Source organism: Bacidia gigantensis (assembly GCF_019456465.1).
Source record: "Bacidia gigantensis strain McMullin 20006 chromosome Unknown contig_180, whole genome shotgun sequence".
Taxonomy (NCBI): domain Eukaryota; kingdom Fungi; phylum Ascomycota; class Lecanoromycetes; order Lecanorales; family Ramalinaceae; genus Bacidia; species Bacidia gigantensis.
This window is the reverse complement of record NW_025408596.1, coordinates 2,702,738-2,726,941: the sequence shown is the minus strand read 5'-3', so window position 1 is coordinate 2,726,941 and position 24,204 is coordinate 2,702,738. Positions and strand designations below refer to the sequence as shown.

The following is a 24,204-nucleotide window of genomic DNA, read 5'->3' as shown; positions in this document are numbered from 1 at the left end:
GGCGAATGAGTAGAGGAAGCTGACCGAGATAAATTGTATTGCAGAGTAAAGGCTCATGTACTTAAAGCAGCAGAAGCTCGTGACGAGTGCCGCCCGGCCCTCTCTTGAAAAGAATCAGCGCCGCCAATCAGCGATCTCGGAAGGGGATTGACCTACCTGATAGTCTCTGGAACACAGGAAATATCGAAGACCCTACTAGTAAAGGGAGCGGCGACAGATGCCTCAGCTTCTGACAATGAAATGCCTACATCTGCAGCCTTCAAAGCTCCGCAGTCATTTGCACCGTCGCCGCAAAACCCACAACAGTAGTCAATACTTTGAAGTCTCTCAACCAGCTCGTGTTTTTCATCTGGTGACATCCTTGCAAAAATTTGTCCTTGTACAAGCATCTGAAACCTGTGAGCTTCAAATCCCCGCAAAGGCGGCGGGTTAGCCTACCCTTTTCACTATCTCCTCGTTTGCATACTCAATGATCCATCGGAACACATCTCCGGTAATCGCAAGCGTATAATTGTCAGCATTGATGGGGTCTGCAGAATATGCCGTGTCGTTCTCTGTAGAAGCAGGTATGGGCTATTGTCATGAGCAAGCATGAACGTGCAAGAGAGTACGTTCTTACCAATAGGGTGTGCTCGTCGAGCTCGAGCAGCGTATTTTCCACACTTTGCCATTTCAATCGAGCTTTTGGATCTCTGTAATCTCCATCGAAGAAGTGTGGGATGAAGCAGTGTGCGCTTCGATCGATCAGCTTACACTCTCTAGCAACGCTTATGGCAGTAAGAATGTTGTCTCCAGTACACATGATCCCACGAATTCTAGCGTCGTTAAGTTCATCGATAGTATCCGTCGTAGCGTCTTTAAGCTTGTTCTCAAAGACGATGAATCCGAGAAATGTCAAATTTGACTCAGCGTCTCTTCTCGTCATCCTCTGGACTTTCGGCCAATCAAGGGAATCGATATGTTTCGAGGCACAAGCGATGACACGATAGCCTCTTTGAGTGTAGTAGCTCAGAAGGTCCTCGAAGTCGCTGGGGACTCCTTTGTTGTTACAGATTTCTCTCATACACTCGGGAGCACCTTTGACATATACATCACCTCCTGTGGTACCAGACTGACCCACGACGACACTTGCGCGGCGTAGGTTTGATACAAATTCAAATGTCTTAAGCGTACCGAGCTCGAATGGTACTTCCTCCGAGGATTTGGTGCTACTTAGACGTGGGTCAGTGCCTACGGGAGGCCTTGCAATCGAGGACGCAGAGCCTGAATTTTCCCCATCCTCTGAAGCTGTCTTTTGTACCATTTCTTCAAAAGACCAGCCCGTGAATTGAAACATCTTTAAGTCTAGAGGATCGCCGAGGAGCTCCCCGTCCACAGAGCGCAGTGAGTGGCATGTAGCCATTGTGTATAGAATCGCTTGATGTACTCTATAATCAACAGTAGGATCCCTTTCGTACTCCGCGCCAGGTAGAAGAGTCTGCGCATCTTCGAAAATGTCACTGAAACGCATGACTGGACTGTTGACCACTCGAGTCCCAAGTACGTCAAGGCCGTCTTCCGTTAAGGTTCCAGTCTTGTCAAAGCAAATGACGTCTAGTTTCCCGGCGACGTTCACCCTTTGCGGACTTATGCAAAAGATGTCTTTTCGCTTAAGACGAGATAAAGCGAAGTTTGTCCCAATGGTCAATGTAGCTGGCAGTGCTGGAGGCACGACGATAGTAATTAAGTCGAGCGCTCGGACAATTATGAGGTGCCAGGCTAGTCTTAACCTCATGAAATTTACAAGGGAAGCCGTGAACCCAAGAGCTGCAATGCAAGCCATGACAGAAATGTACCTGAACGCATCACGATAAAACTTGAAGCCTGAGGGTTTAGGGAACAGCATTGACCTTACGAGTGAGCCCTTCGTAGTATTGAAGCCGGTTCTGATAACAATTGCTAAAGCAATTGCTTCGTCGTCCTGCCCGTCTTGAGGGCGCCTTGCTCTGATCACCTTGGTGCCGTTGAAAAGGAAATGTTTCGCCAATTCCGGATGCATTGAAGTAGCGCTATCTTTGAGCAGGTGGAGAGAGCCATTTGTTGCTGAAATTTTGGCGACCGGCACGGATTCCCCTAATATTTTGTTAGATTCTCCTTTAAATGATCCATTTCTGGACCGGATACGGACCCGTTAACATGCTCTCATTGACAATGCAATCTCCAGCAAGTAAAAGGCTATCGCAAGGAAATTGGGTCAACGAGGGATCTGAAATCTCGTAGACATCGCCTGGTACAAGCTCGTCGCTCGAGACTTGACGCCCTACACAATATCAGAAACTGAAGATGATCACTAAAATGGTGATAAAGTACAGAAGCTATTGCGTAGCACCCTGACATCGCATTCAAATCGCGAAACCTCCCGCAAGCGTTTCAGTGTCTGTAAATTTAGTAAAAGTCCTTGACATGACGGTCTGGAAAACTCACAGCGCTTGTTTCCACCAATGTAGTAGTAATGCTGACAATCGAGATGAGGAATATACAGGCGGCATAGTAGTAATACTGGTCAAGAGACCAAAGAATCATACTCGCTATCTGGAATATGTAGAACGGATGAAGTACCTGCTGCTCTCAGCAAATAATGATCTGTTAAGGGGCAAAGACAAACCTCGTCTACTAGCAATTGGCTCATGGGTTTCTCCTGAATGTCGATGAGATTCTTGTCAAAGACCAACTCCCTTCGATTTCGTTCTTCAATGTCTAGGCCTATCCGCATTGTCTTTACGCTGGTCCATGCAGGATCGGTCCAACTGCTACACAGTATGAATTTATCTTTGAACGGATGAAAGCACAAGCGCACAAAGCGATAGTCGAGGAAGCATATCTCGGACAGAATAGGATCTTCTTCCTCATCGTAATCCGATGAAGAACCTTTTGAATAACATGGGCCGAAAACAGTAGAGAGGGGGTAACCATAGGACGTTCGGGTTATATTTTGGACAGTCATCTCACCCCATTGATTCTGATGGCCTTTAGCTGAGCTCCTCGACCTAAAGTGGCGATCTGGCGGTCCTACCTCGATCACGACCCAGTCACAGCTTCGCAATGGGTTTGAAAAGCCGATTAAGCGTACTTTCCAGCTAGGAAGCCATTTCATTGCAAGATAGCCCGAGCCAAGTGTGGCTACACATAAAAGGACATAGATCGCAAATCCGATCGGCCTAGTACCGAACCCAGCTATAGCGATGGTCAAGTCTTCGCTGATCACATATATCTTTTGGCTGTGGCGTCCTGAATGATGAAAGTCGCTACCCTCAGATTTTGTGGAGCCTCGACGCAGAAGTAAAGGGTCCTCGACAGAAGATCTTGAGAATGCAGAAGATTTACGTCCCTGCGGAGATGTACGCCCAACTTCAAGATCATGGTCAAATCTTGACTGCGAGACTTTAAAGTGATCGTAAATACTGTCGTCTTCGTCTACTACGGCTTGATCTTCTGACCACTCTGGAGACTCGTCGTCTTCCTGGAAATAAGTAAAGCTTGTAACAGAATCTGTTCTTGGGCGCCGGTGGGCAAAACCCGTAACACTCGAAGGAATACTCTCTGACATCGGACCAGCAAACACCTGTAAAGAAAATGTTCAATTTGATAATGAGAGCTAGTGCTCGATGGTTGACAAACCTCATCATGTGCCATTTCAACATCTGATACGAAACTAGCACTGTTCGAAATTATCAGTCATGTTGACAAGACAAAAGATGTTTCGCTACTTACTTGCTCTGTTGGGAATCTCGGCGATGCAATGATGCATTTCCATACGAGTACTCATCTTGCCTATAGTTTGATCGAGTGCTACCCCGTCTGGCCCGTGCAATTGTCCTTGCTTCTGAGTTACCCATGATCCCAGATTCTCCTACGAAACTTCTGACTGTTTATTTTGGCTACATTGAATCGCAATGCGAATGCTATCCGCTGCTATGCCATGTCAAGATCGATTTCCCAGGGTCCATTGAAGGAAAGTCTCGCTCCGTCTGGCATACAGCAACATCAAAATCATTTTTCTCCATTATGACAGTAGCTGAGGTCTTCGATCTTTTGGAGAATAATTGGTCAGAATACTCGTTACTAAGTCGAAAATACCAAGCACATTGCTGAACGGTTGGAAAAGTTGTAGGGCTGAATCATGAGTCTTGACAAGCGCGACAGCCGCACACCACGAGCTTCAAGCAAGCTAAAGTTCTTCTGAAGGAGTCTCCATACAGCAAGCCTTGACACAAACAACGATGTCTTTCGGAAAGCTATACACACGTGATGTAAGCTCGAGACTTCCCTGTTCGACTTCATGCTGTCCACGCTAATATCGTTCCCGTTAGGGAAACCCACGCTCTATTGCTATCCGTGCGGTTGCACAAGCGAACAAGCTTGACATAGAAGAAGTTGAAGAGGACATAAGAAAAGGGCCACTCTCAACAGAGTACCTGAAGATCAACAAGCTTGGAAGAATCCCTTCGTTTGTGGGTGCAGACGGCTACGAGTTGACGGAATGTATTGCGATCGCGATCTACAGTAGGTTCTTATATTCATAACAGAGAGACTCTTACAATATCACACGCATGATGAGAATCTTAAATTTCAGTTATCCCTGTCTGAAGACTACTGTTGAGATATATTCACACTCTGACCCGACACGAGAATTCAATCATTCTTTCAACGTACATAAGTTACGTAGGCGGTATTTGACTAATGCTCAATAGTCACATCTCAGAACGAAAAGACTTCTTTACTTGGAAAAACTAAGCAAGATTATGCCTCAATCGTGCGCTGGATGTCGCTCGCCAACTCTGAAATCCTCCCTTGTGTTGGAGCCTATTTTCGTCCAATCCTGGGCCAGGATCCCTATAACAAAAGAAATGTCGACGAGGCCCTCAAAAGCACCAACAAAATCGCCAAAGTCCTGGACGAGCATCTTCTCGTTCACACCTTCCTTGTCGGTGAGCGCATCACCTTAGCTGACCTGTTCACGGCCGGCATTCTTAGCCGCGGCTATCAATATATCTTTGATAAGCAGTGGCGCGAGGACCACCCAAATGTAACTCGATGGTACGATACTGTGAAGAATCAGCCGATGTATTCCAGCGTAGCGCCTAAGATTGACTACATTGACGAGGCACTCAAGAATCAAGCCCCGAAGAAAGACAAAGAGGAAAAGCCAAAGCAGGAGAAGGCGCCTAAGGCTGCAGCTGCACCAAAGCCAAAGGCCAAAGAGGTTGACGAAGAGGAAGAGGAGGAGGAGGAGGCGAAACCTGCACCCAAGCCCAAACACCCTCTTGAAGCGCTACCCAAGCCAACCTTAGTCCTTGATGACTGGAAGCGGACGTATTCAAATGAAGAAACTCCGGTTGCTTTGAAGTGGTTCTGGGAGAATTACAACCCAGAGGAATACTCGCTTTGGAAAGTGGACTATAAATATAACGAGGAGCTGACGCAGACGTTCATGACCAGCAACCTTATCGGTATGTCCAACCTCTCATACTTTGTGTGAATAGATCATGTAGCATTCGCATGCTTACAAGGCATAACATCATCAGGTGGTTTCTTCGCTCGTCTCGAAGCTTCACGCAAGTACATTTTTGGATGTGCCTCAGTCTATGGAAAGTCAAATGACAGCGTCATTCAAGGCGCTTTCGTGATCCGCGGCCAGGAAGCTCTGCCAGCTTTCGATGTAGCACCCGATTACGAGAGCTATGACTTTACAAAATTGGACTCCAGCAAATCCGAGGAGAAGTCGTTCCTGGAAAATATGTGGTTATGGGAAGACGGAGTGAAAGTGAATGGAAAGGAATACCCTTGGGCTGACGGTAAGGTGTTCAAGTAGGCAAAGAATTAGAGGGGCCGCGATGTTGCTCGTCTCAATTGAAAAGAGGTCCCAGGTTTGTGTGGCACGAGAGGCGGTTCGAGGAGCGTGAGAAAAGCTTTCGCTTCATGTAGATGACACTGTATCCTCATACATGATCCACTGGCCTACGCCTTGATCATTCACAGTCGTGGAAAGGATGATAAGTTCAACTATCTATCGCTCAAGATGGCCAGATCAATTATTTCATGCCTGGCATTCATGACTCCTCAACAGCCGTGACCAAATTCCTTCTGCTTATGTCTTCATTGCTTTTAGAATCCTAAAGCAAGATTCTTGTTCGCCCTTTTTCCACAGGGCGACATAAATTCGACGCTGAAAACGCAATCAGCTCAAGTATTGCTCTATTGCCCACCATTAGTACACGCCTCAAACCATCGTTGCGGCGGTGCTGAGGGCTGCAGGCATTGGCGTCGGTAAAGATACATCCATGTCTGGAAAAATAGGATGCAGAGCGTACACAGGTCCCTTGCTCTCTTCGCCGTCAAAGAGCAGGAAATTTTGGATAGGTTGCTCCCGTTGGCCGAGAACATTTATCACATCCTGTGCCAATTGACCTCCTAGAAATGCTGTGACAGGTGCCAATTCATTTCCCAAGTTTTGCATGAAGCTCCTAAGAATCTCCGGCCGTAGCGTTTCTGGAGGTAATTGTAACTCTTGGTGCTTCTGGTGTGCCAGGGTAGTGAATAATTCAAGATCTGGGATGGATGGGCCAGGAAGTCTGCCGGAGATGTTCTCGAATTCCCAAATAGCCCGAAGACAGGAGAGTAAGGGTGGCACCTGCAGCTTGCGACGGCGGGAGTTCCGAAGATCTTCTGGCAGAGGTGATGTATTTGCCAGCGGAATTGGGGTGTAGATCTCTTGCTTTGTGACCATTTCGATCACTTTGCCATCCTGCCTCTTAGTACTAGTTGAGACTATATTTCTGGTAGGTGTTTCACGACCGGCAACAGTTGGGCGGTTAGACTTTTCTCGCTCAATCACGAAATGGTGCTGATTAAGATCGGCGAAGATGAAGCCGTAGAGTCCATGGGTAGCGGCTGCATAAAATGGTTTACCAGAAAGCCTTGAAGCTGCATTGATGGTCGAAAGCGTTTTGAGGTCGAGGTCAGTCGCTATGACCATATCGTAGGGCACATAGAAGTCCACGTCTTTAGTCCTGATATCTTGGGTTTCAACATTCACAATCACTCTTGGGTTGAGTTTTCGAACATGAGGAGCAGCCGCCTCCGCTCTCTATGAGAAGTATAAGGGACTTGCAATCGCAGCCGTGAAGGAGCGCGTACGTTTTTGCCCACATCCTCCTCGGAAACGAAGAATTGAGCGCCCAAATCCTCGTCTTTCACGGTTTGGTCGTCTTGCACTGTCAAGGATCCGATGCCGGCAAGCACAAGGTTTTTCGCGATCTCATTTGAGAGCGCTCGCACGGTAATGAGCAAAATCTTAGCATTGCGGAGTCTAGTCCTCGTGAGCGAAGGCCAAGGTTGCGCATTAGCTTCAATGTTGTTACTTTTCTTGGGCTTGAACGCCCCACAGCCGAATCTGCCGGTCATAGAGGGCAATCTCATCTACATGTACTCAGCAAGGACGTCTAAGCTTCGATCGACGTAGTTGCGCAATTACCTGCACTGATGCTCCGATTGCCATTCATTTGGGTTCCGACTTCATTCGAAGGTGGTACATCGGGCGTGTTTGCCACCACGGTGGGCTCGACGCCATTGGCTTCGGGAACGTGAGACTTTGCGTCACTCATGTTTAGGGAGATACCATGGAGGATGAGATGGACGTTGACACCCTTAAAGGGGGAGCTCAGAGTTCTGCTGTACAGAATCTTGAATTCGCGTGATTTATCTTTAGCTCTAGGAGGGCCCGGGTACCCCTCGTACGGCTTTCGGCGGGATGACGCTTGTTAGCGCACGGCCTCCCGGGCGGAAAGTCCCCAAACTGGGCGCTTGGGCCCTGGGGCCTTGGTGGCTCTGAGGCGTTAGCTGCGGCGGCAGACTGCAACATCTCCTTGTCTGTCTACAGGGCTGAGCTCCAACGCCCAACATCCAGCCTTCTCGTGCAACAACTGTAACCATGTCCATCGATGAACATCGAGGGTACGTAAAGACTCAGGAGAGGCTTTGATCAGACCGTGCCCTGCGTCTCGCCCTACCGAGTCTCCACCGCGTCCGTCTTCAACCCCGCAATCAAATCAATTTCCATGGGCACGCCCTTCTCCCCCGCCATCATGGTAAGCAACATGAGCCTCGCCCTGCTTTGCAATGTGCTTCGCCAATCATACCTCTTGTTAACTGTGTAATCGACTCTCCCAGTCCGGCGGCTTCGATTTTCCTCCTGCATCAGTCGACACAGACTCCTCGTCCGAGAATCATAGACCTACCACCATCGATCCTCGTGTCACGCAAACCAGCTTTCCACAAACGCAGATCGATCTCTTGCGACAAGAACGAATGTATGTAGAGCAACGAAGGAGCTCTCACGACGTGCGGCTCGCACAGCAACGTCCGATATCAGCATTACATGCCAGCACACGCCGACAACATCACGAAGATCAGGCAGTTGCGAATCAGAATTTCCCCACTTCGGCCATAAGACCTCGTGTAGTAGGCTCACGTATCCGACGCCGTCTGAACAATAACGCGAATGCTTCTTCCAGGACTTCAATGCACGTCGCAAGCTTTGGTGTTGGTTTACCAGAACCTACACTACCGCGCGTCGGATCAGCAGCCATGGTTTCCGCAGAGTATTCGGGTGAAGCCGAAGTCAATCGAAGGAGGAAACGATGTAAGCTGGACGAGGACCGCTTGACTAGAGGCACGAAAACTTTCAGCTATGGTTGGAAAGGTCAGGTCGTGCCTGGGCCTTTGCGGATGGAAATCCACTCATGTGACGGCGGACTTCATAATGAAGCCTTCCAACAAGATCGCCACCAATACCATAGAGACAATATGCTCTGCAACGATAAAAGTGTTTATTGCACAGATCGAGGCCATTGCAACATTATACTCAAACATGTAGGAGAGGCTTCCTTCGAATTAAAAAAGCTGGTCATCAAAGCTCCCGAGAGTGGCTTCACCGCGCCGTAAGTTCACCTCGCATGAGATGAGACAGCGGCATTTGACAGCCTAGTAGTATACAAGAAGGTATGATCTTCATCTCCATGACTAGCAAGGACCTTCTGTCCCGGACATCACCATATCATCTTTGTTCTGAGTACCCTAGCGACTGTGAGTCTGGAGAAGGGTCTCTCAGTTGTTCGACACCACTCTCATCAAGCCGGCCGATCTCGCGCCGAAGAGACAGCGCTGCACGATCAGTTCCACCTCCCGTTTCGGACATCATGTTACGGACCTTTCATAGGAATGACTGGAGAATCTCAGAACCATATCCCAGGTATCCAATATCCACGGCATATCAAGCACCGAACAGATATGAAGTAGACCCAGAGAGTATCGAACGACGAATGTCACCCTCAAACGTCGCCGTCGTAAATCAGGGTTTCATAGTAACGTCTCATTGCAACGATCCTTCCGGAGACGAAGAGGAAGAATCGTCTCCTGCAACGCTTGCTGATCGCTACAATCGCGAGCACATGCCGAACACCGTCTCCCCAACTTCGGAGGAGGATGCGGACGAAACCTTCGACCGAGCGATGCGAGAAAGGAGGCTTGGTCTATCGCCCAACCGGCTACCCTATCAAATGCGGAGGGGCAGACGAAAATCTACGCCTTCGACCTTCGAGGTCGTAGATGACGAAGAATGCAAAGTTGCAATGGAGGACGTCCTCGCCCCTCACGCAGAATTCTTCATCGAAAAAGACAAGAGCGTCGTCAGTATCTCATTCGAGCCACCTGTGTAAGTCTTTATCCTCGATCCTGGAACGTCCGTCTTCCATGTATTCGCGCGGACTAACAGAGCGCGTCAGTGCTGGTAAATATATACTCTTAAAGCTGTGGAGTCCTTGCAACAAGAATATCGATATTCAAAGCGTCATCGCTCATGGCTTTGCCGGGCCCAGGATGTTTCCTGCGACTCAGATGTTATGATCTAGCCTGAACAATTTAACGATCTTTCACGAGTATTAAGTAGCCTACTGTAAATCGTGATGGATGGGCATTCTTGATGATCGACAGGGGCCAAGCTCACTGATCGGGATACCTTGATTCGTTCGCCGATATTGATGAAGGTCAGAATCAAAAAAGGCTTGCAATATGAAGCGTGAGATAAAATGCAGTAAACTCTGTAGACCAATTTTTCTCTCTGCGAAAGAAGGCTACAGGTTGGTCGAGCGAGTAACTCCTACGCTAGCATATGGTATCAATCATATTCGACATTCCATGCCTCCCAGAAACGATTCTGCACAACCCTACCAAATAGTAGTCAAAGATTGATGACAACAACAGATACCCAAAGTAAGCGTCTGCTGTTCCGTGGTCGAAGCCAAACAATGCAATACCACCAACTTTCCTCTCTACACCTCAGCCTGCCCTGGTTTCAGGGAATACTTCAATAGCGATGCTAGAAATTTTGAGCTATCATTCGGCACTTTTGCACTATCCAATACTATGAAATTTCCGCTTTGCTTCATGCAGAATCATAAGTCATATCAGAAATCAATTGTCAACATACCACCACATCAGCTGGATCCGAGTTCGTGTGGGTCGTCACGAAACCACCGTAGTCAGCCAGCGTCCGTGGAGGGGTCTGTTGCTGGGGTAGGTCTAGGTCGAGCCCAATACCACTGTCGTCATTAGTGTCGTCGTATTGCATTTCTTTCGTCAAGGATGGCGGCAATATACTGTGGCCAACTTGCTGAGGGCTACAGTCCTGAGACCGTATCTCATGCTGTTTAGTTGGCTCACGAGAGTTCTGCTCACTGTTTCGTTGAGAGTTGGGGCGAGGATGTTGATGTTCGTGGGTTCGCGAAGGAGGTTCCTGCCCCGCGGACGAAGGCTTTGGGGGAAATGTACCTCGATGCGTTGGATGGTGCTCACAGAATCCAAAATAAGACGGCTCGTGCGGGTGAAACTGATGGCTTTGGGTGAGACTAGGAGCGGCTGCTTTGTGTTGTGTTCTTTGATTGCTGATATCTAGTTCATATCCAGGCCCAGCGCCTGCAGTGCTAGTTCTTGGCCTCGAGATTGGAGCTCCTGGATCAATACTGAATCCTGCGTCCTCCGCGGAGCGTTTTTTCGGTCTCATCTCGGTACTGCTTGGTGAAGTGTCTAAGAAGCCTCCCTTTTCTGCGAGCCACTGCAGCATCTCATCAACCCATACCTTCGCTACGGTCCATTGACCAAAGCTGACAGCAGTTGCCATGGTGATGTCTCGTAATGCTGCCGTTCCGACATCACTGACGCAATGTAGCAATGTCCGCGGATCTGCATTTGGGAATCTAGAGGGTAGACTATGCAAGAATGTCACCCATCGATCTAGAACTGAGCTCGTCGAACTATCATCTAGACTCTGGAGATTTGAGGTTTTTCCAAATGTATCACCTTCCACTGTCCTGTAAATCTGCTGCATACTCGAGTATGAAGTCATTGAAAGGGGAGAAAGGAGCTGTCGTAATTCACTGGTCAGAATTTGCACGGTTCGCGAATAGCCTACGCCCGGCAAGCAAGTTTCAGCAACTACGGTGGGTTTCACGTGGTGTACCCAGTCATGCCACATTTGTTGACGAGTTGCGTCGTTACCCAGAATATGGGCTGCAGCATGTGATGCCGCATTAACACGGAGCAACCGACTCAGCAATCCTGCGAAGATAATGGCTGGACCATGCTTTGCGTCCTGAACATGCTTAGGGTGGGATGAGAATGTACTCAACACATGGCGCCCAAGATTGTCGGAAATTGTCTGGAAAACGTTGGTAACAACCTCCGGCATGACCTGTAGAGCCAGTGGTGAGACGAAATTAATCATCTTCTGATACATCAGCCAGTCACATTCCCGTATCCAAGGTGCCAGATTGGGATGAGCGAAGAGCTTCTGACATGGGACGGTCAGCGTTCCATGGAAGGAAGAGAAAGAATGCCAGAACGATCTCTCTTTGCAAAATCGAACACAATCGATGATTGAGACACAGTGGGAACGATATAGTGCTTTCAATGCAGCTGCCGTATCAGTGTCAGTGCCAGCAGGAAGATAGTTCTGGATATCTGGCAATTCAACGGGTGCTTCGTCCAGGAATACATCGTTAGCCTCTTCGGCGAATTTGAGCTGCCGACTAATCATATTGTGTCTTGACGGTCCTTGCTGAAGGTCTGGGAGACTGGCGTCCAGATACAGGTGGCCTTTCGCGACTTTCCGTGACGGACGACCCAATCGAGGAGGTGGCAGAGACAGATCCGGGGAAGGAAATTCAGCTGTATCCGCTTGACCCTGTTGGTCCAGTCTTACACTTTCAGTCATCGGACCAGTAAAGTCCTCCATAGTCTTGGAGGCAATAGGCGCCTCGGCATCTGGTTCGTCTGTTACAAGCTCCAAGTCGACATAATGATATTTTGACTCGCCCCGCATTCCCAACCTCCGTGTGGTTATATCAGGAAAGATTATTCGGACGAGTTTGCCGAATGAGGCTGGATTCAGCAAAGGCACACGCTCAGTACCGCACCTTTGAGCGTATTGGGCATACACTCGGTTCCTTGGTACGGAGCTTGTGCTTCTTCGGCAAACACAATTCAGCCTACGAGCATCTGTCAGCGTGTTGATCACGACTTAGATTTTCCAATTATACCAAATCATTGCAAAGATCTGCTTTGTCTTTTCCGATTTGGGTCCCCGCTCGTTTGCAAGTACGGACCCTGCGACCTCCTTTAGATCTCTTTGACGATTCTCTCGGAATAGTCGTCGTAATTCTTGGTCGTTTGCTTGGCTTGAGGCATTTGCCTTGGGCTTCCTCTGAGCATCCTGCGACTCTGCTCCAATCTGAGCTTTATTCTCGCCAACTGTTGGGAAAGACTGGCTCTCCTTGCCATCCTGGGACCGAAACCGCTGCAGCGATGGTCTGTAAGCGTCAAAATTTCCGCTGTATGAGGTATCTACGCTCATGGCCCTCGATTGGGGTAACTGGTGTTGCATCGATGGGTCAGTGTAGCTCTGCTCTGGGTTGATCAGTTGCTGCTCTGAACGGGCTATCATCTCTTCAGGGCTGATCTGAGCCACAGGTGTCTGACCAGGTTGGTCGGGTTTAGGGTGAATAAACTGGAAGACATGCTGATAGGACTGCGTTGATTGCTCCAGTGGAGTATTGATGCTGGTAGTGGACGCTCGTGAGACTGGTCTAGGTCGACTGCTTGTCGTAGAGGCTGAGGGAGTAGATCTGTGTCTGGTGGCTCCGGGGGCCATGAGTGACGGAGAATCTTGGTATGCGAAAGCTGATCAATCCAACATTTGCTAGAAAGCAACAGCCGTGGACAAAAACGGTCAACTGCACAAGAGTGGCCCCTAGATAGACGAATACAGAGAACGAACGTCAAAGCTCTTGCGGTATGTGGTATCGACAGGAAGACTGCATGTAGCGTAGAGAAATTCCCCGGGTGCTCTGGTCAACACAGACAAACCAAAGATGGAAAGGGCGAGCCAGCGAGATTGGTCGCAAAGGAGTTTGTGATTCGGAATCAGGATGTCGAATGAATGGAACAGAAAATCGACTGTTACTATGACAGGAAGTCGCTCATGCGCCGCTGTCGTCGAACTAAATCTTTTGCGAGTAAGTCCTCCGATATCAATGTTTACAATACAATGGTTGCTCGGCACAACAGAGACCAGCTGCCAAGCCCGCTAGAGCCGGGTAGGACTAGACCCACCGAATGATGCAAGCCAGACTTCTGAGCGTTTTGACCAGCTTTTCTCAACATCAGTCTCATCAGGATAAGACACACCTTTGAACAAATCCGCTACAGATAAGACTCCACTTGGAATCTACACACTTCTTCCCGTCGAGAGCATTCCTTGACTCGCTATCATGTCTTTTCAAGACAAGGCACAACATCAAATTGGACAGCTTGATAAGGAAGTACGTCGCTCTCGTAACTTGTGACAGCCTCTTGTTGATTCAGTCATTCTCTGAATCATGAGCATTCGAGCATCTGTTTATTTGACAATGCTGATGCTGCCGGTAGCTATCAAAGTATCCTGCGCTGAATAATTTCGAGAGACAAACGTCCGTACCTAAGGTCTACGCTATCCTTGGTCTGCTCGGGGTCTATTTCTTTCTCGTCTTCTTCAACATCGCTGGCGGTTTCCTCGTCAATTTCGCTGGATTCCTCATCCCAGGATACTACTCGCTGGAAGCATTGTTCAGTTCAAGCAAGACCGATGACACTCAAGTACGTGATAAAGATCCCAATAATAGAGGACTCAAATCACAATACTAATTCATATGCAGTGGCTGACTGTAAGGGAAACTCTCACTCTACTCATTTGGCTGGCATGACTAAAAGTCGGTAGTACTGGGTGGTATATGCCTTTTTGACCGTGTTCGAGAGCGCTGTCAGCGCTGTTTACTGGTTTCGTAAGTCAACAATGCTGAGATATTTGGCCCTGTGGTAGCGACTGACTCTCGAAAGCCTTTTATTATACCTTTAAATTTGTGCTTGTTTTGTGGATGGCTCTCCCTCAGACAGGGTAAGTTATAGTATGGTATCAGTATTATCATCGCAGCTCACTGTGCTGGCAGTGGTGCTCAAATCGTCTTTCGGTCCCTGATTCAGCCTGTTTTCTCCCGCTTCTTCCACGAAGGATCGACTTCTGGCAATCTTCGCTCCCAAGCCGATCAGGCTACCAAGCCCCATGCCACTTAAAGCCCCACGATCGCGACTTCGCAAGCGCTTGATTCGAGGCACTTACGCAAGGGAACGACGATACACTTCCGTGGATGAACAGAATGAAATCGGTACAAGAGGGGGCTTATAGAGAATGGGCGTCATGGCTTTACTAGGAGTAGCCCTAATCTGATGGGAATAACAATACCGGCTCAATATTAGGACGTCTCAAAGCGTTCGCAAGTCTAGAAAACGTTTCATAGTCTTCAGAGTATTATTTCAAAAAACGCTGGCGTTCAGCCCTGAACGTGGAGATCCCAGTGTTGCTGATTTCTCGCAAGCTGCTTCACGTGCCCAGGTGCAGGTCTCGTCCGGGATTCAACAGTGAGCACCTAAGCATTATAGCTGTTACTTCATAAATATTGCTTGAGCTTCATGCCCCTTCAAAACATGCCGATACCCTTGCCCCAGCCCTCCACACGTGGATTGATATCAATGCTATATGGGAATGGATTTGACTCGTAGGTAGTAATTAGAGGGATGTGTTCCTTGTCACGATTGACAATGGTCACAATATTCATTGCCGTCTTCTGCAGTGACGATCCAATAGCCCTCATGACCTTTATACGTTCTGAGCAAATTTCAGCAAAGACTCCGGTACGTACTATCCAAAGACTGACCGTCTTCTGTCCTTGGTGTCGCAAGGGTGACTTCTAAGGTCCATTTCTCCCAGCATATCTCTTCATCCCCTTTTGCTGTCGTGAACCAGCCTAGTCCACTGCTTCCTTTCCGTCTCTTCTTCTCGAAGAAATGGACAGTCAGAGTCCCGCGAATGCTGCTTTTGGGGGACGACGTGGAGTTCAACTGCCTAACCAGCTGACCAACTCGAGTGTCGATCAAAGTTTCGAGTTCAGGTTCTGCGACGTAAGGGAGAGTAAAGTCTAGGACGTCCAATGTAGAAGGCCGTATGGGGGGAAATAACGGTGGAAGAATATTGTGTGGAGTATGCCTAGAGCGCATGAGCTGCATTCAATGAGTAGAGCGTGGGGAAACCTACCGCGAACTACGTCCTTGATACATGTCGGATCTGCAAAAACCTCAATCAAGTATTCTGGAGGTTTGCGCTGTTCCATAATCAATGAGAGGTGTCGATACAGGACGCTTGGAAAGTCGGCGAGCACGACGCCTGGGAAGACTAGCCCCGGCCACGCCGGCGCCCCGCCATTTGGTGCCTCGGCCGTCCCCGGCCACAGAATCTCAGCTCCTTCGATGTCAAAATATCTCATGCTCGCCATCTTAGATCGTGGCAAGCTTGGGAATGCTGCGGTAACCATTGCGCAGTATAGTGCTTGAAGATCCCAAAGATGATTACAGCTACAAAGCGCTGGCTGCGCAAAAATCAGACCAACTTCGCCATTGGATTGGGTGTAGTAGGGGCTGGCTATGTTGCAGGTCAATATGTTATCTCAAAGCTTGCAGAAGCAAAGGAACGCATGGCAAGTGGTCGTGTGGCCAAAGAAAAGTAAGCTTTACACCCAAGCCCAGCGGTTTTCCCGACTGATTTTGTGGAGCTTGCGACGAAGATTCCAGCAAAACCAAGAGGATTGCACCATCACCGTTCTAGAACTCCTGCCTACGGTCACTGAAAACATTCTTGATGCATTACCATCGGAATCAATCACGCAGGAGCTTCAGCAGAGGAAGGCCGAGAGGCTAGGTCGGAGCGCTGGCGCTTCGGAGCTTGCCCCTTCAGAGTCATCAGCAGCTCTCAGTACGACTGAAGAAGATGGCAAGAGCCTTTCGAGCGAAAGTTATGTTCACGCAAGCCAGGTAGAGACTAGCAGCTCCTTAGGGGGGATACGTGGCCTGCCAAAACGAAGGTTCAATTGTGGACAGAGTTGAAGATCAATTGTGAGTGCTGCAGCGAGCAGCAAATGCCCAATATGATGTACTAAACCAACAAAGCTATCACGAGAGCCTTCACGCTCATCTATACGGTCACACTTCTGACACTACTCACTCGAGTTCAGTTGAATCTGCTTGGTCGCAGGAACTACCTGTCCAGCGTTGTGTCCCAAGTGTCAATCTCAACCAAGAGCCCAATCATCAGTCTCGAGAATCGAGAGGATGGTAATGCAGAGAGGTCATATGATAACGATTTCGAGACAAATCGTAAATATCTGACATTCAGCTGGTGGCTCTTGCACAGAGGATGGCGACAGTTGATGATGAAGGTGGAGACGGCCGTGAAAGAGGTCTTTGGCCCTCTTAAACCTACAGAAGATGTACCTATGGAGAAGCTTTCAAATCTCATCCTTGAAGTCCGAAAACATGTAGAAGGCGCGAGTGCTGAGGACAGGAGGTGCGCTCTCCCAGCATCCTCACTGCCCTATATACTGACAGCGAAATAGCGCTTGCAAGTGGCTTCCATACTTGCTTCCTCCGCGAGATGCAGAAGTCTCTGTACTCCAAGAATCCGGCGTTTCTACGGATGCTCCAGCTGGATCTAACAGTGAAGCAACTCTGGATGTGCCATCTATTTCTGCTCTCCCAAATTCATCGAACGAAATATCATCCCCACCGTTGCGACGCATACTTGATGAAACAGCAGACCTTATCGATTCGCCATTATTCACTCACGTACTTACTCTTCTGCTAGATGCTGCATTTTCGGAATTGACGGATCGAAAACTTCGCACTGAAGCATACAAACTGGGACCATTACAAACGGATGCGGATGTCCGTATACAAAACATTGCGGAGGATGATCCCAGTAACGCATCCGCCAAATTAGCTACAATACTAGCTGTTTTGACCAGAGAAGCGCATAAGATTGGCAACGGTATGCCGAATGAATATGTCCAAATCTTGGAGAGCGTGGATGATTTAGAAGCGTTTGCGGCGCTCATCTACAGCTGCAATTTTGATCTTGTTGCAGCTTCACAGGAGATCATAACCCCACAGCCTGATTCAGCTCAGGGGATAGTAGACGATAATCTCTCTAGCCGTACTAATACGCAAGCAAATTGGGGCATCATGAACAAAGCTGCTGGTGCTATCGATGCTGCCTGGACTGGGTTCGAAAAAGCATGGAATCGAGTTGGTGGATTCTGAAGAAATCACTGCACTAGTAATACAATCTAATAATCAGCCTACCATACAACATCCTCCTTCCGTCGGCTTGGCGACAAAACTCGTAGCTTCCGTCTACTGAGATCATGCTTGGCAGATTGGGATACTTAACAAGCTGGTGAAACTGACCTCGTCGAACCTATGGCGATGAAGGTACAGCTTCGAGCGCATCTAAGGGTCAGCGAATGAGCAGCCTCCAACGCGTCTCCATGAGCAGACTTCTTTGCTGGCCTCAATCTGAATGTGAGCCCTCTCTGACCCCTATTATCTTGATTTTATGATGAGAAAAGTCAATCCATTCTATGAGTTTGCTTCTCTTGCCAAACTCTCGCTCTCTTACTCTGTCTTCATTCCTTTGAAGGTCGATATTAGTATCTGAGCTTATGAGTTTCAGAGCGAGCGTACATCAGACACCGTCTTGGTAGACGATGGCGCTTGCCGGCGAGACGAGCTTGATTTAAACGGCTTCTCTGAATTTTCAGAGAGAATAGATCGTTGCTCGTACTCTTTCTCCTTTTTTGCCGTGTGCTGACTCAAGCATTGAAAATCAGCAGATACAAGGTCGTCTATCATGCTCCGTTCTAAAACCCTGGTATTGCAGTTGAAAGAGATACCTTATGAATTATGGTCAAGCACGAACATGTTTTGTTTGGAGAAGCTTAACAAAATCCGAGGTTTGGAGACGAAATTGAAGACCTTGCCAGACATGTGGGATGTCAATTTCGAGAAAAATGACCGAGTAGAAGACTGAAGCATTGAATCGTCTGCTTTCAATGCGACTGACATCTCATTAATCCGAGCGAGGCTTATGTGAAGCAGCTTGCTACTAGATCTAATGGTATACTACCTATATCTCGGGCAAGCACCCGATACTTTAAGCTTTGACCGGACACAGCTGCTCCAAATTGTAAATTGCAAAATTGATTCAGTCAGACGTAGCTGTACACGTACGCTTAATTGTCTTTCTTTGCTTGCGTAGGACTTCTGGATTTTTCACGAATATACAGCGACCGAGCCAACAACCAGGAAGCCCACAGAAAGCTCGCCATCACTGCTAGTATAGTCGTACTTGCTACATATTGGGTTTCTCCCAGATCCAACACAGGTACAGAAAGTTTTTCGACCAATGAATCATTGCTCAAAGGCCGTAAGTGATAGAACATGGTCCTTGGCCCAAACAAGCCGTCATAGCCCAGACTCACTCGATCAAAGGGGTTGACGCTCATTTTCGTACCTTCCTCCGCAGGGCAAGCCCAGAAAACCGCTGGCCAGGGCACGGAGGCCTGTACTTGCCCTGGTAAATCATTACTGATTCCTGAACTGTCCGAGGATGAGTAACGAAGTTGAAGCGGGATCTCAGCCGACCAGGCACCCTTCGCGTTTGCTGAAGGGGCAAGCTCAAGTAGCATGGCTGAGCCCCATTGAGAAGTAGCCCACTCTGGTGCTTCCAGATCAGTCTCGCCGGATAAAGCGCGCAGCGCTTTCAGGTTGTTTGATGCTAGGAAATTGGTCGATGAAATTTGGTACTTGTCGACGAAGAATGTTGATGGTAGCGTGAGATAGCTGAGCAATCCACAGGTTGGCGCAGGAGGCGGTAGTGGCCGCGGGAAAGTAAGGCGCAAAGTTGGATGCAGTCCGGTTGGCTTTACAAAATTGGTGGAGAACGTCGAGAGGCTTCTCGAGCTCACTGTATGATGACGCGATGGGAAAGAGAAGAGTGTTGATTCTATGTTGTCAGCGGTTGCTTTCAGAATCAAGGCAGCCACATACTTGATCTGGTATCTTTGCTAAGTTGTACCAACGAACCTCCAAGGGACAATTCTTCGGGCTCTGTAGATTTTTGGCTGCTCAAGATGCCAATTTCGGTTGCTACAGAGCCATTGAAATCACCTATGTATTCGTTCCATGGTTTTGTAATTTGTCCTGTTGCGTCCACAGGATGAGCTCGACCAAAGTACGCAGTGAAAGTGAAGGATTGTGATATTGTATCATAGTCGATGTCGAAATAGTCAGCAGATTTTATTCTCTCCGCATCATGACGACATGCGCTATCTTTCTTCGAGCAGATTGTTTCTTCAATGTAGTTGGATAGACTGGTAGAACTAAGAAGGCCTTGATAATACTGAAAACTTGCGCTAGATGCAAATCGCTCAGAGAGTACAGAGGGTTGAGAAAAAAATCGCTTCAAAGCGTTAGTCATGCGGAGAGTCTGAGATATACTTAACTGACCTCAGGGGCAGTACAGTTGATAGCTAAGGAAGTAAAAGTCTTACACAGGAGGGGGCAGAAAAGATCACTGGAGAATGTCAGACCTGGGATGGTTGGATGACAGCGTTTGTAACGTATACATACATCTTTTGTCTCTTCAATGGGGTATAGAAAATATGAAGACCTGAAGGGAGTCGAGAAACAAACGGAGAAATGAGTTGACATGGCTTTGAAGAAACCCATTTAATGTGCAGCTCATGTAATTGCCTGAGAGCCCGCCACAGCTGAAGCAGTCAACGGAGTGAAAAAACTCAAGGAGAGTACGGACGCGAGAAATACCTCTTGTGGAAGTTCGTACAAGCCTACAGTTATGCGGTCTTCACGAGCAGCTTGCAAGTTCTTGATGTGGATTTTGTCTTGAGAAATCAAGAGGTCTTTTTCGTCAAAATCGTGACCTTTGGGTATGATGAATGTCACTCGTCTCCTCATGATAGCTAGGTGGTGACGAGTACCTAGGTGAATGCAATCTTCTAACGAAGTCATGTACAGGCTCCGGACTGGAAAAATGTCACATTGGATACCCGGCAGTCTCGCACTTTCCCCGCCTTGCCCGCGTAAGGCTGTCTTGGCCGTCAGAGAAGAGAGACCACCTGTTTAATTGTCTTTCTCTTCTCTACTGCCTAAGGTACCATGTTCCATCTATACATCTAATCTAGTACTTGGTCATTCCTATATCATGCTGCAGCCATGATTCTCCCCACAGGCCTTCTCTACATTGCCCTCTCTCTCTTCACACTTGCCTCCGCCGCTCGTCGGCAACCCGAGCGAGTCCTTCTCTCGTCTATCAAAACCCTCACTCTTCGTCAAGGTCTCAAAGCTGCTCATAATCGTGTCTCACCAGTGTCACAACTGAAATGCCTGGGCGGTACGGCTAAGGACCTCTATGAGATTGACGTTCTCCGCTGCAAAAACGCCGGCTCTTCATATGATGAAGCAGACGTCGAGTGGACCTGCACAGCTTCGCTGCCCGCGGAATTCAAGCTTGGCAGTACCGATGTTTCCTGCGAAGGCTTCAGCGGGCCTAATGATCCTTACGTGTTGAAAGGAAGCTGTGGCGTGGAGTATAGGCTGATGCTGACGAAGCTCGGAGAGGAAAAGTATGGGAAGAAGGGTTCGGGTCTTTGGGACGAATTTCCTGGGAGATCAAAGGGTGGCGATGCGATGGCTTTGTTGTTCTGGCTTGCGTTCATTGCCGTGGTAATCTGGATGGTGTACGCTGCCTTCTTCCGAGACGGACCCGCCCGACGACCAGGAGTCGGCTTTGGAGGATTTGGAGACGGCGGAGGAGGCGATGACCCTCCTCCTCCATATGACGACCATCCACCGCCGTCCAAACCCAAAACCTATTCGTCGCCACGATCTGCGCGAGGAGCTCCAGCGCAAGAAGGCTGGAGACCTGGGTTCTGGACGGGAGCTTTGGGTGGAGGTGCAGCAGGCTATATGGCTGGAAACAGAGGCAGTGGGACTCGACAACAGCAGCCCAGACCTCAAGATACGTGGGGCAATGGAGAGGGTAGCTCTAGATGGGGTACCGGAGCACCTGGGCCATCGAGAAGCTCCTCTTCAAGCTCAAGTCTTGGCTCCAGCAGATATGAAAGCACAGGATTTGGAGGCACATCAAGGAGGTGATATCGTCTCGTCAAGCTAGTGTTTCTACTCAGGCATAGTGTTTCAAAGCCAGTTCGGCTTGGGTATAGTTCTGCTTATATCAAGCTATCTTCGCCACCGCCCTTTCCAGCACTTGGTCAAGGTTTCGTCTTCTTTTTCATTTCGGATTTTTGTCATCTCTTCAATTCTGTGCCGTCGCCTGCGTGACGGCTCGACTCACTGGATCTTCGACTCCCATCAAGAAGCCATCTCCACCGAGGCCTATATCCTTCTTCTTTCTCGATCGTCGCAGGCGCGCTCCGTCCTGTCCCCTTTCTTTTCTCTTTCCTTTCTTACCTTTCCTTTTCTTTCCTTTGCCACCGCTTTCGTGGCCCGAATTATCTTCGGCAGCAGCGGCACGTTCAGCCGCAGCAACCTCTTCTCTTTGTCTCTCCGCTTCCTCCATGGCTGCCTTTTCAGCCGCCTGTTCCTCTTCCAATTGCTTACGATCGTCCTCCATGATCTTGTCTAACTCTGCCGGATCTTCATACTCTGCGCCTGTCATCTTTTCGTACTCTTCCAGAACCACGGGTACTTTTTTCCCCAATAAGGTTGCTTTGATTCGTGGATAGTCGAGTCTTTCCTCCTTCACGAATTTCCGTTTGATAGCGTGCCTAGTCTTCCCAGGAAACATTCTGCTTATTAAGTCGAAGTCCGTGCCGAACATGCGAAGTCCTTGATAGAATCTGTCAAGGAGCGTTTCGTTCCATCCACCACCTTTATCTCGTTTCAGAAAGCTGCCAGCAGTGACTTTTCGACTCAGGTCATTCTCATCAATTGGGGGAGATCTTCCAGATCCCGCTCAACAGCTGCCGCGGCATGTCGGTCAATGCGAAGAGAATCTTCATCAATTTGAATCTGCCCATCTATAATGACAGTATTTGGAACATTGAGCGCTACTTGACGCTCTTGTCCTCTTTGCCGCTCCTGACGAGTTTCTTGGTCCCGCGAGGGTGCTGCAAAACCATCATTCTCTGGGGATGCCGCATGACCCATCATATCTTGAAGTTCCCGCTGTTTCTGCTTCACGAAAGCCGCGCGATCCATTTCTCTAAGTTCTTGTTCACGCAAGGACTTTCTGCCGGTATGAGAGTCTTGGCATAGCTCGATCATCTTCATCTCTTCCGGCGCTATTGTCACATTCTCAGCATTATCAGGAGTCGATGGTCGCCTCCGGTGGCCTGTCTTCCCTTTTTTGGACGTTCTCGCTGTCCCTCGAACGGCATCTTCCACGATATCTGCTGCTGCATCCTGAATAGCCTTTTGACGCCTTGACAACTTAGGTTTCTGGCGTTTCTGTGTCTTCATTTGGTTAGCTGGCTCGGCGACTTGATGCTCGTTAGCATTTTCGTCATCTTCTAGAGCTTGTGCTGACAAGCGATTATGGGAGGTGGATCCCGCAGATTTCTGGCTTTTCTTTCTGGGAGCTCTCTTTAATTTTGAGCTGGATGTGGCCTTCGTAGGGAGAGTGGATGTAGCTACAGCTGGAGAGTCATTTTGAAGTCCCTCTGAACTTGAAGTTGTTATGTCCACTCGAGCAGTACCTGTCTCGGTCTCGTCGCGTTCTCCTCGTTGCTCGTTTGCTTTTCGACGCTTTGACACTCTGGTGTGTAAGGTCGGTGGGCCGTTGTTGGCAATCCGTTCAGAAGGTCGAGAGGTCTCTTTGCGACGTGATCGTGTCACTCGTTCTATAGAAGGCGCTGTCTTTGCAGTAAGTTGAAGATTTGTGCGAACTAAAGCGTCATGAGTGGTGGGTGTTGAGGGGCGAGGATGATCAGCTGAAGCTGAATTTTTTGTGTAAGAGCTTGTAGGACGTGTGACATGATTTTCCCTGGCTAAAGGACGCTTCTGAGGGACAATTGATGAATGAGATGGCTCTCTTGATGCTGAGGTAAGTCGGGAAGGCAAAGGTAAATGAATGGCATTACCATCTTGCGCAGAAGCTGCTTGTACCGAGTGGGAGGCGAGAGCGTCATCAGGTCGGCTTGAAGTCAAGAGTGCACGCGATGGTGCCGGTGAAGGGCTAGCTGGATATAGCGTGCTCGGAAGCTGTGGTGTCTGTGATTGAGCTTGTCGTTCTTCGCTTGGCCTTGCAGAGTGTTCCGCAGAATCCGGAACGCCAGGACGCCGGATAGGTGCCTTCTTGGGGGCGAACTTTTTATTTGACTTGTCTACCACGAGTCAGCTCGGTTCATAGGAGGAGAACTGAACAGGGGCGCACTAATCACGGAGCTTCCAAGCGCTGACATCACGTTACGCAAGCAGATGCAAAGAGCGGCTGCCGCTTACGACTTGTATAGATTGTCATAGAGTGCATAGCACGCGCACTGACGGACGAAGCTATGCAAGCTTGCGTTTGCGCGAAGTAACTAATAACTCTGCTGATGATGAATTTGGCTGCAGGGTCAAGTCATCATTGGTGATTGGCTTTAGACGCAAACGTTGAGCCGGAGCGGTAAAATTATCTTCCGGCTTGGCCGCGAAACGTCAAAGTTC

At 48.7% G+C, this 24,204-nt stretch overlaps 12 protein-coding genes across 12 annotated transcripts; 5 read left to right on the top strand and 7 right to left on the bottom strand.

Annotated features, from left to right (window-relative positions):
• Positions 1-152: 152 nt before the first annotated feature.
• On the bottom strand, positions 153-3,875 carry KY384_003747 (uncharacterized protein; the record flags this gene model as incomplete). Its single annotated transcript, XM_044812260.1, has 7 exons — positions 153-389; positions 439-573; positions 620-2,112; positions 2,168-2,299; positions 2,599-3,601; positions 3,658-3,697; positions 3,751-3,875. 7 exons carry the CDS (start codon positions 3,873-3,875, stop codon positions 153-155), a joined length of 3,165 nt encoding a protein of 1,054 aa, XP_044671393.1.
• A 384-nt stretch (positions 3,876-4,259) lies between these two features.
• On the top strand, positions 4,260-5,851 carry KY384_003746 (uncharacterized protein; the record flags this gene model as incomplete). The annotated part of the gene is made up of 4 exons (XM_044812259.1): positions 4,260-4,289; positions 4,350-4,542; positions 4,731-5,489; positions 5,565-5,851. 4 exons carry the CDS (start codon positions 4,260-4,262, stop codon positions 5,849-5,851), a joined length of 1,269 nt encoding a protein of 422 aa, XP_044671392.1.
• A 408-nt stretch (positions 5,852-6,259) lies between these two features.
• KY384_003745 (uncharacterized protein) lies at positions 6,260-7,643 on the bottom strand (the record flags this gene model as incomplete). The annotated part of the gene is made up of 4 exons (XM_044812258.1): positions 6,260-7,126; positions 7,177-7,348; positions 7,401-7,458; positions 7,514-7,643. 4 exons carry the CDS (start codon positions 7,641-7,643, stop codon positions 6,260-6,262), a joined length of 1,227 nt encoding a protein of 408 aa, XP_044671391.1.
• Positions 7,644-8,123: 480 nt separating this feature from the next.
• On the top strand, positions 8,124-9,755 carry KY384_003744 (uncharacterized protein; the record flags this gene model as incomplete). Its single annotated transcript, XM_044812257.1, has 3 exons — positions 8,124-8,126; positions 8,209-8,978; positions 9,029-9,755. 3 exons carry the CDS (start codon positions 8,124-8,126, stop codon positions 9,753-9,755), a joined length of 1,500 nt encoding a protein of 499 aa, XP_044671390.1.
• A 761-nt stretch (positions 9,756-10,516) lies between these two features.
• KY384_003743 (uncharacterized protein) lies at positions 10,517-13,243 on the bottom strand (the record flags this gene model as incomplete). The annotated part of the gene is made up of 2 exons (XM_044812256.1): positions 10,517-12,509; positions 12,699-13,243. The coding sequence occupies 2 exons, from the start codon at positions 13,241-13,243 to the stop codon at positions 10,517-10,519; spliced, it is 2,538 nt and encodes an 845-aa protein (XP_044671389.1).
• Positions 13,244-13,862: 619 nt separating this feature from the next.
• Positions 13,863-14,528, top strand: YOP1 (ER membrane protein DP1/Yop1; the record flags this gene model as incomplete). Its single annotated transcript, XM_044812255.1, has 5 exons — positions 13,863-13,913; positions 14,020-14,226; positions 14,286-14,294; positions 14,348-14,411; positions 14,467-14,528. The coding sequence occupies 5 exons, from the start codon at positions 13,863-13,865 to the stop codon at positions 14,526-14,528; spliced, it is 393 nt and encodes a 130-aa protein (XP_044671388.1).
• Positions 14,529-15,104: 576 nt separating this feature from the next.
• KY384_003741 (uncharacterized protein) lies at positions 15,105-15,956 on the bottom strand (the record flags this gene model as incomplete). The annotated part of the gene is made up of 3 exons (XM_044812254.1): positions 15,105-15,292; positions 15,342-15,578; positions 15,719-15,956. 3 exons carry the CDS (start codon positions 15,954-15,956, stop codon positions 15,105-15,107), a joined length of 663 nt encoding a protein of 220 aa, XP_044671387.1.
• A 69-nt stretch (positions 15,957-16,025) lies between these two features.
• Positions 16,026-17,775, top strand: KY384_003740 (uncharacterized protein; the record flags this gene model as incomplete). The annotated part of the gene is made up of 5 exons (XM_044812253.1): positions 16,026-16,183; positions 16,245-16,491; positions 16,542-16,572; positions 16,627-17,023; positions 17,073-17,775. 5 exons carry the CDS (start codon positions 16,026-16,028, stop codon positions 17,773-17,775), a joined length of 1,536 nt encoding a protein of 511 aa, XP_044671386.1.
• A 971-nt stretch (positions 17,776-18,746) lies between these two features.
• On the bottom strand, positions 18,747-20,490 carry KY384_003739 (uncharacterized protein; the record flags this gene model as incomplete). The annotated part of the gene is made up of 3 exons (XM_044812252.1): positions 18,747-19,480; positions 19,564-20,017; positions 20,368-20,490. The coding sequence occupies 3 exons, from the start codon at positions 20,488-20,490 to the stop codon at positions 18,747-18,749; spliced, it is 1,311 nt and encodes a 436-aa protein (XP_044671385.1).
• Positions 20,491-20,748: 258 nt separating this feature from the next.
• On the top strand, positions 20,749-21,690 carry KY384_003738 (uncharacterized protein; the record flags this gene model as incomplete). Its single annotated transcript, XM_044812251.1, has 1 exon — positions 20,749-21,690. The coding sequence occupies one exon, from the start codon at positions 20,749-20,751 to the stop codon at positions 21,688-21,690; it is 942 nt and encodes a 313-aa protein (XP_044671384.1).
• Positions 21,691-21,850: 160 nt separating this feature from the next.
• KY384_003737 (uncharacterized protein) lies at positions 21,851-22,342 on the bottom strand (the record flags this gene model as incomplete). Its single annotated transcript, XM_044812250.1, has 1 exon — positions 21,851-22,342. The coding sequence occupies one exon, from the start codon at positions 22,340-22,342 to the stop codon at positions 21,851-21,853; it is 492 nt and encodes a 163-aa protein (XP_044671383.1).
• A 125-nt stretch (positions 22,343-22,467) lies between these two features.
• KY384_003736 (uncharacterized protein) lies at positions 22,468-23,957 on the bottom strand (the record flags this gene model as incomplete). The annotated part of the gene is made up of 2 exons (XM_044812249.1): positions 22,468-23,879; positions 23,930-23,957. 2 exons carry the CDS (start codon positions 23,955-23,957, stop codon positions 22,468-22,470), a joined length of 1,440 nt encoding a protein of 479 aa, XP_044671382.1.
• Between the last annotated feature and the right edge of the window lie 247 nt (positions 23,958-24,204).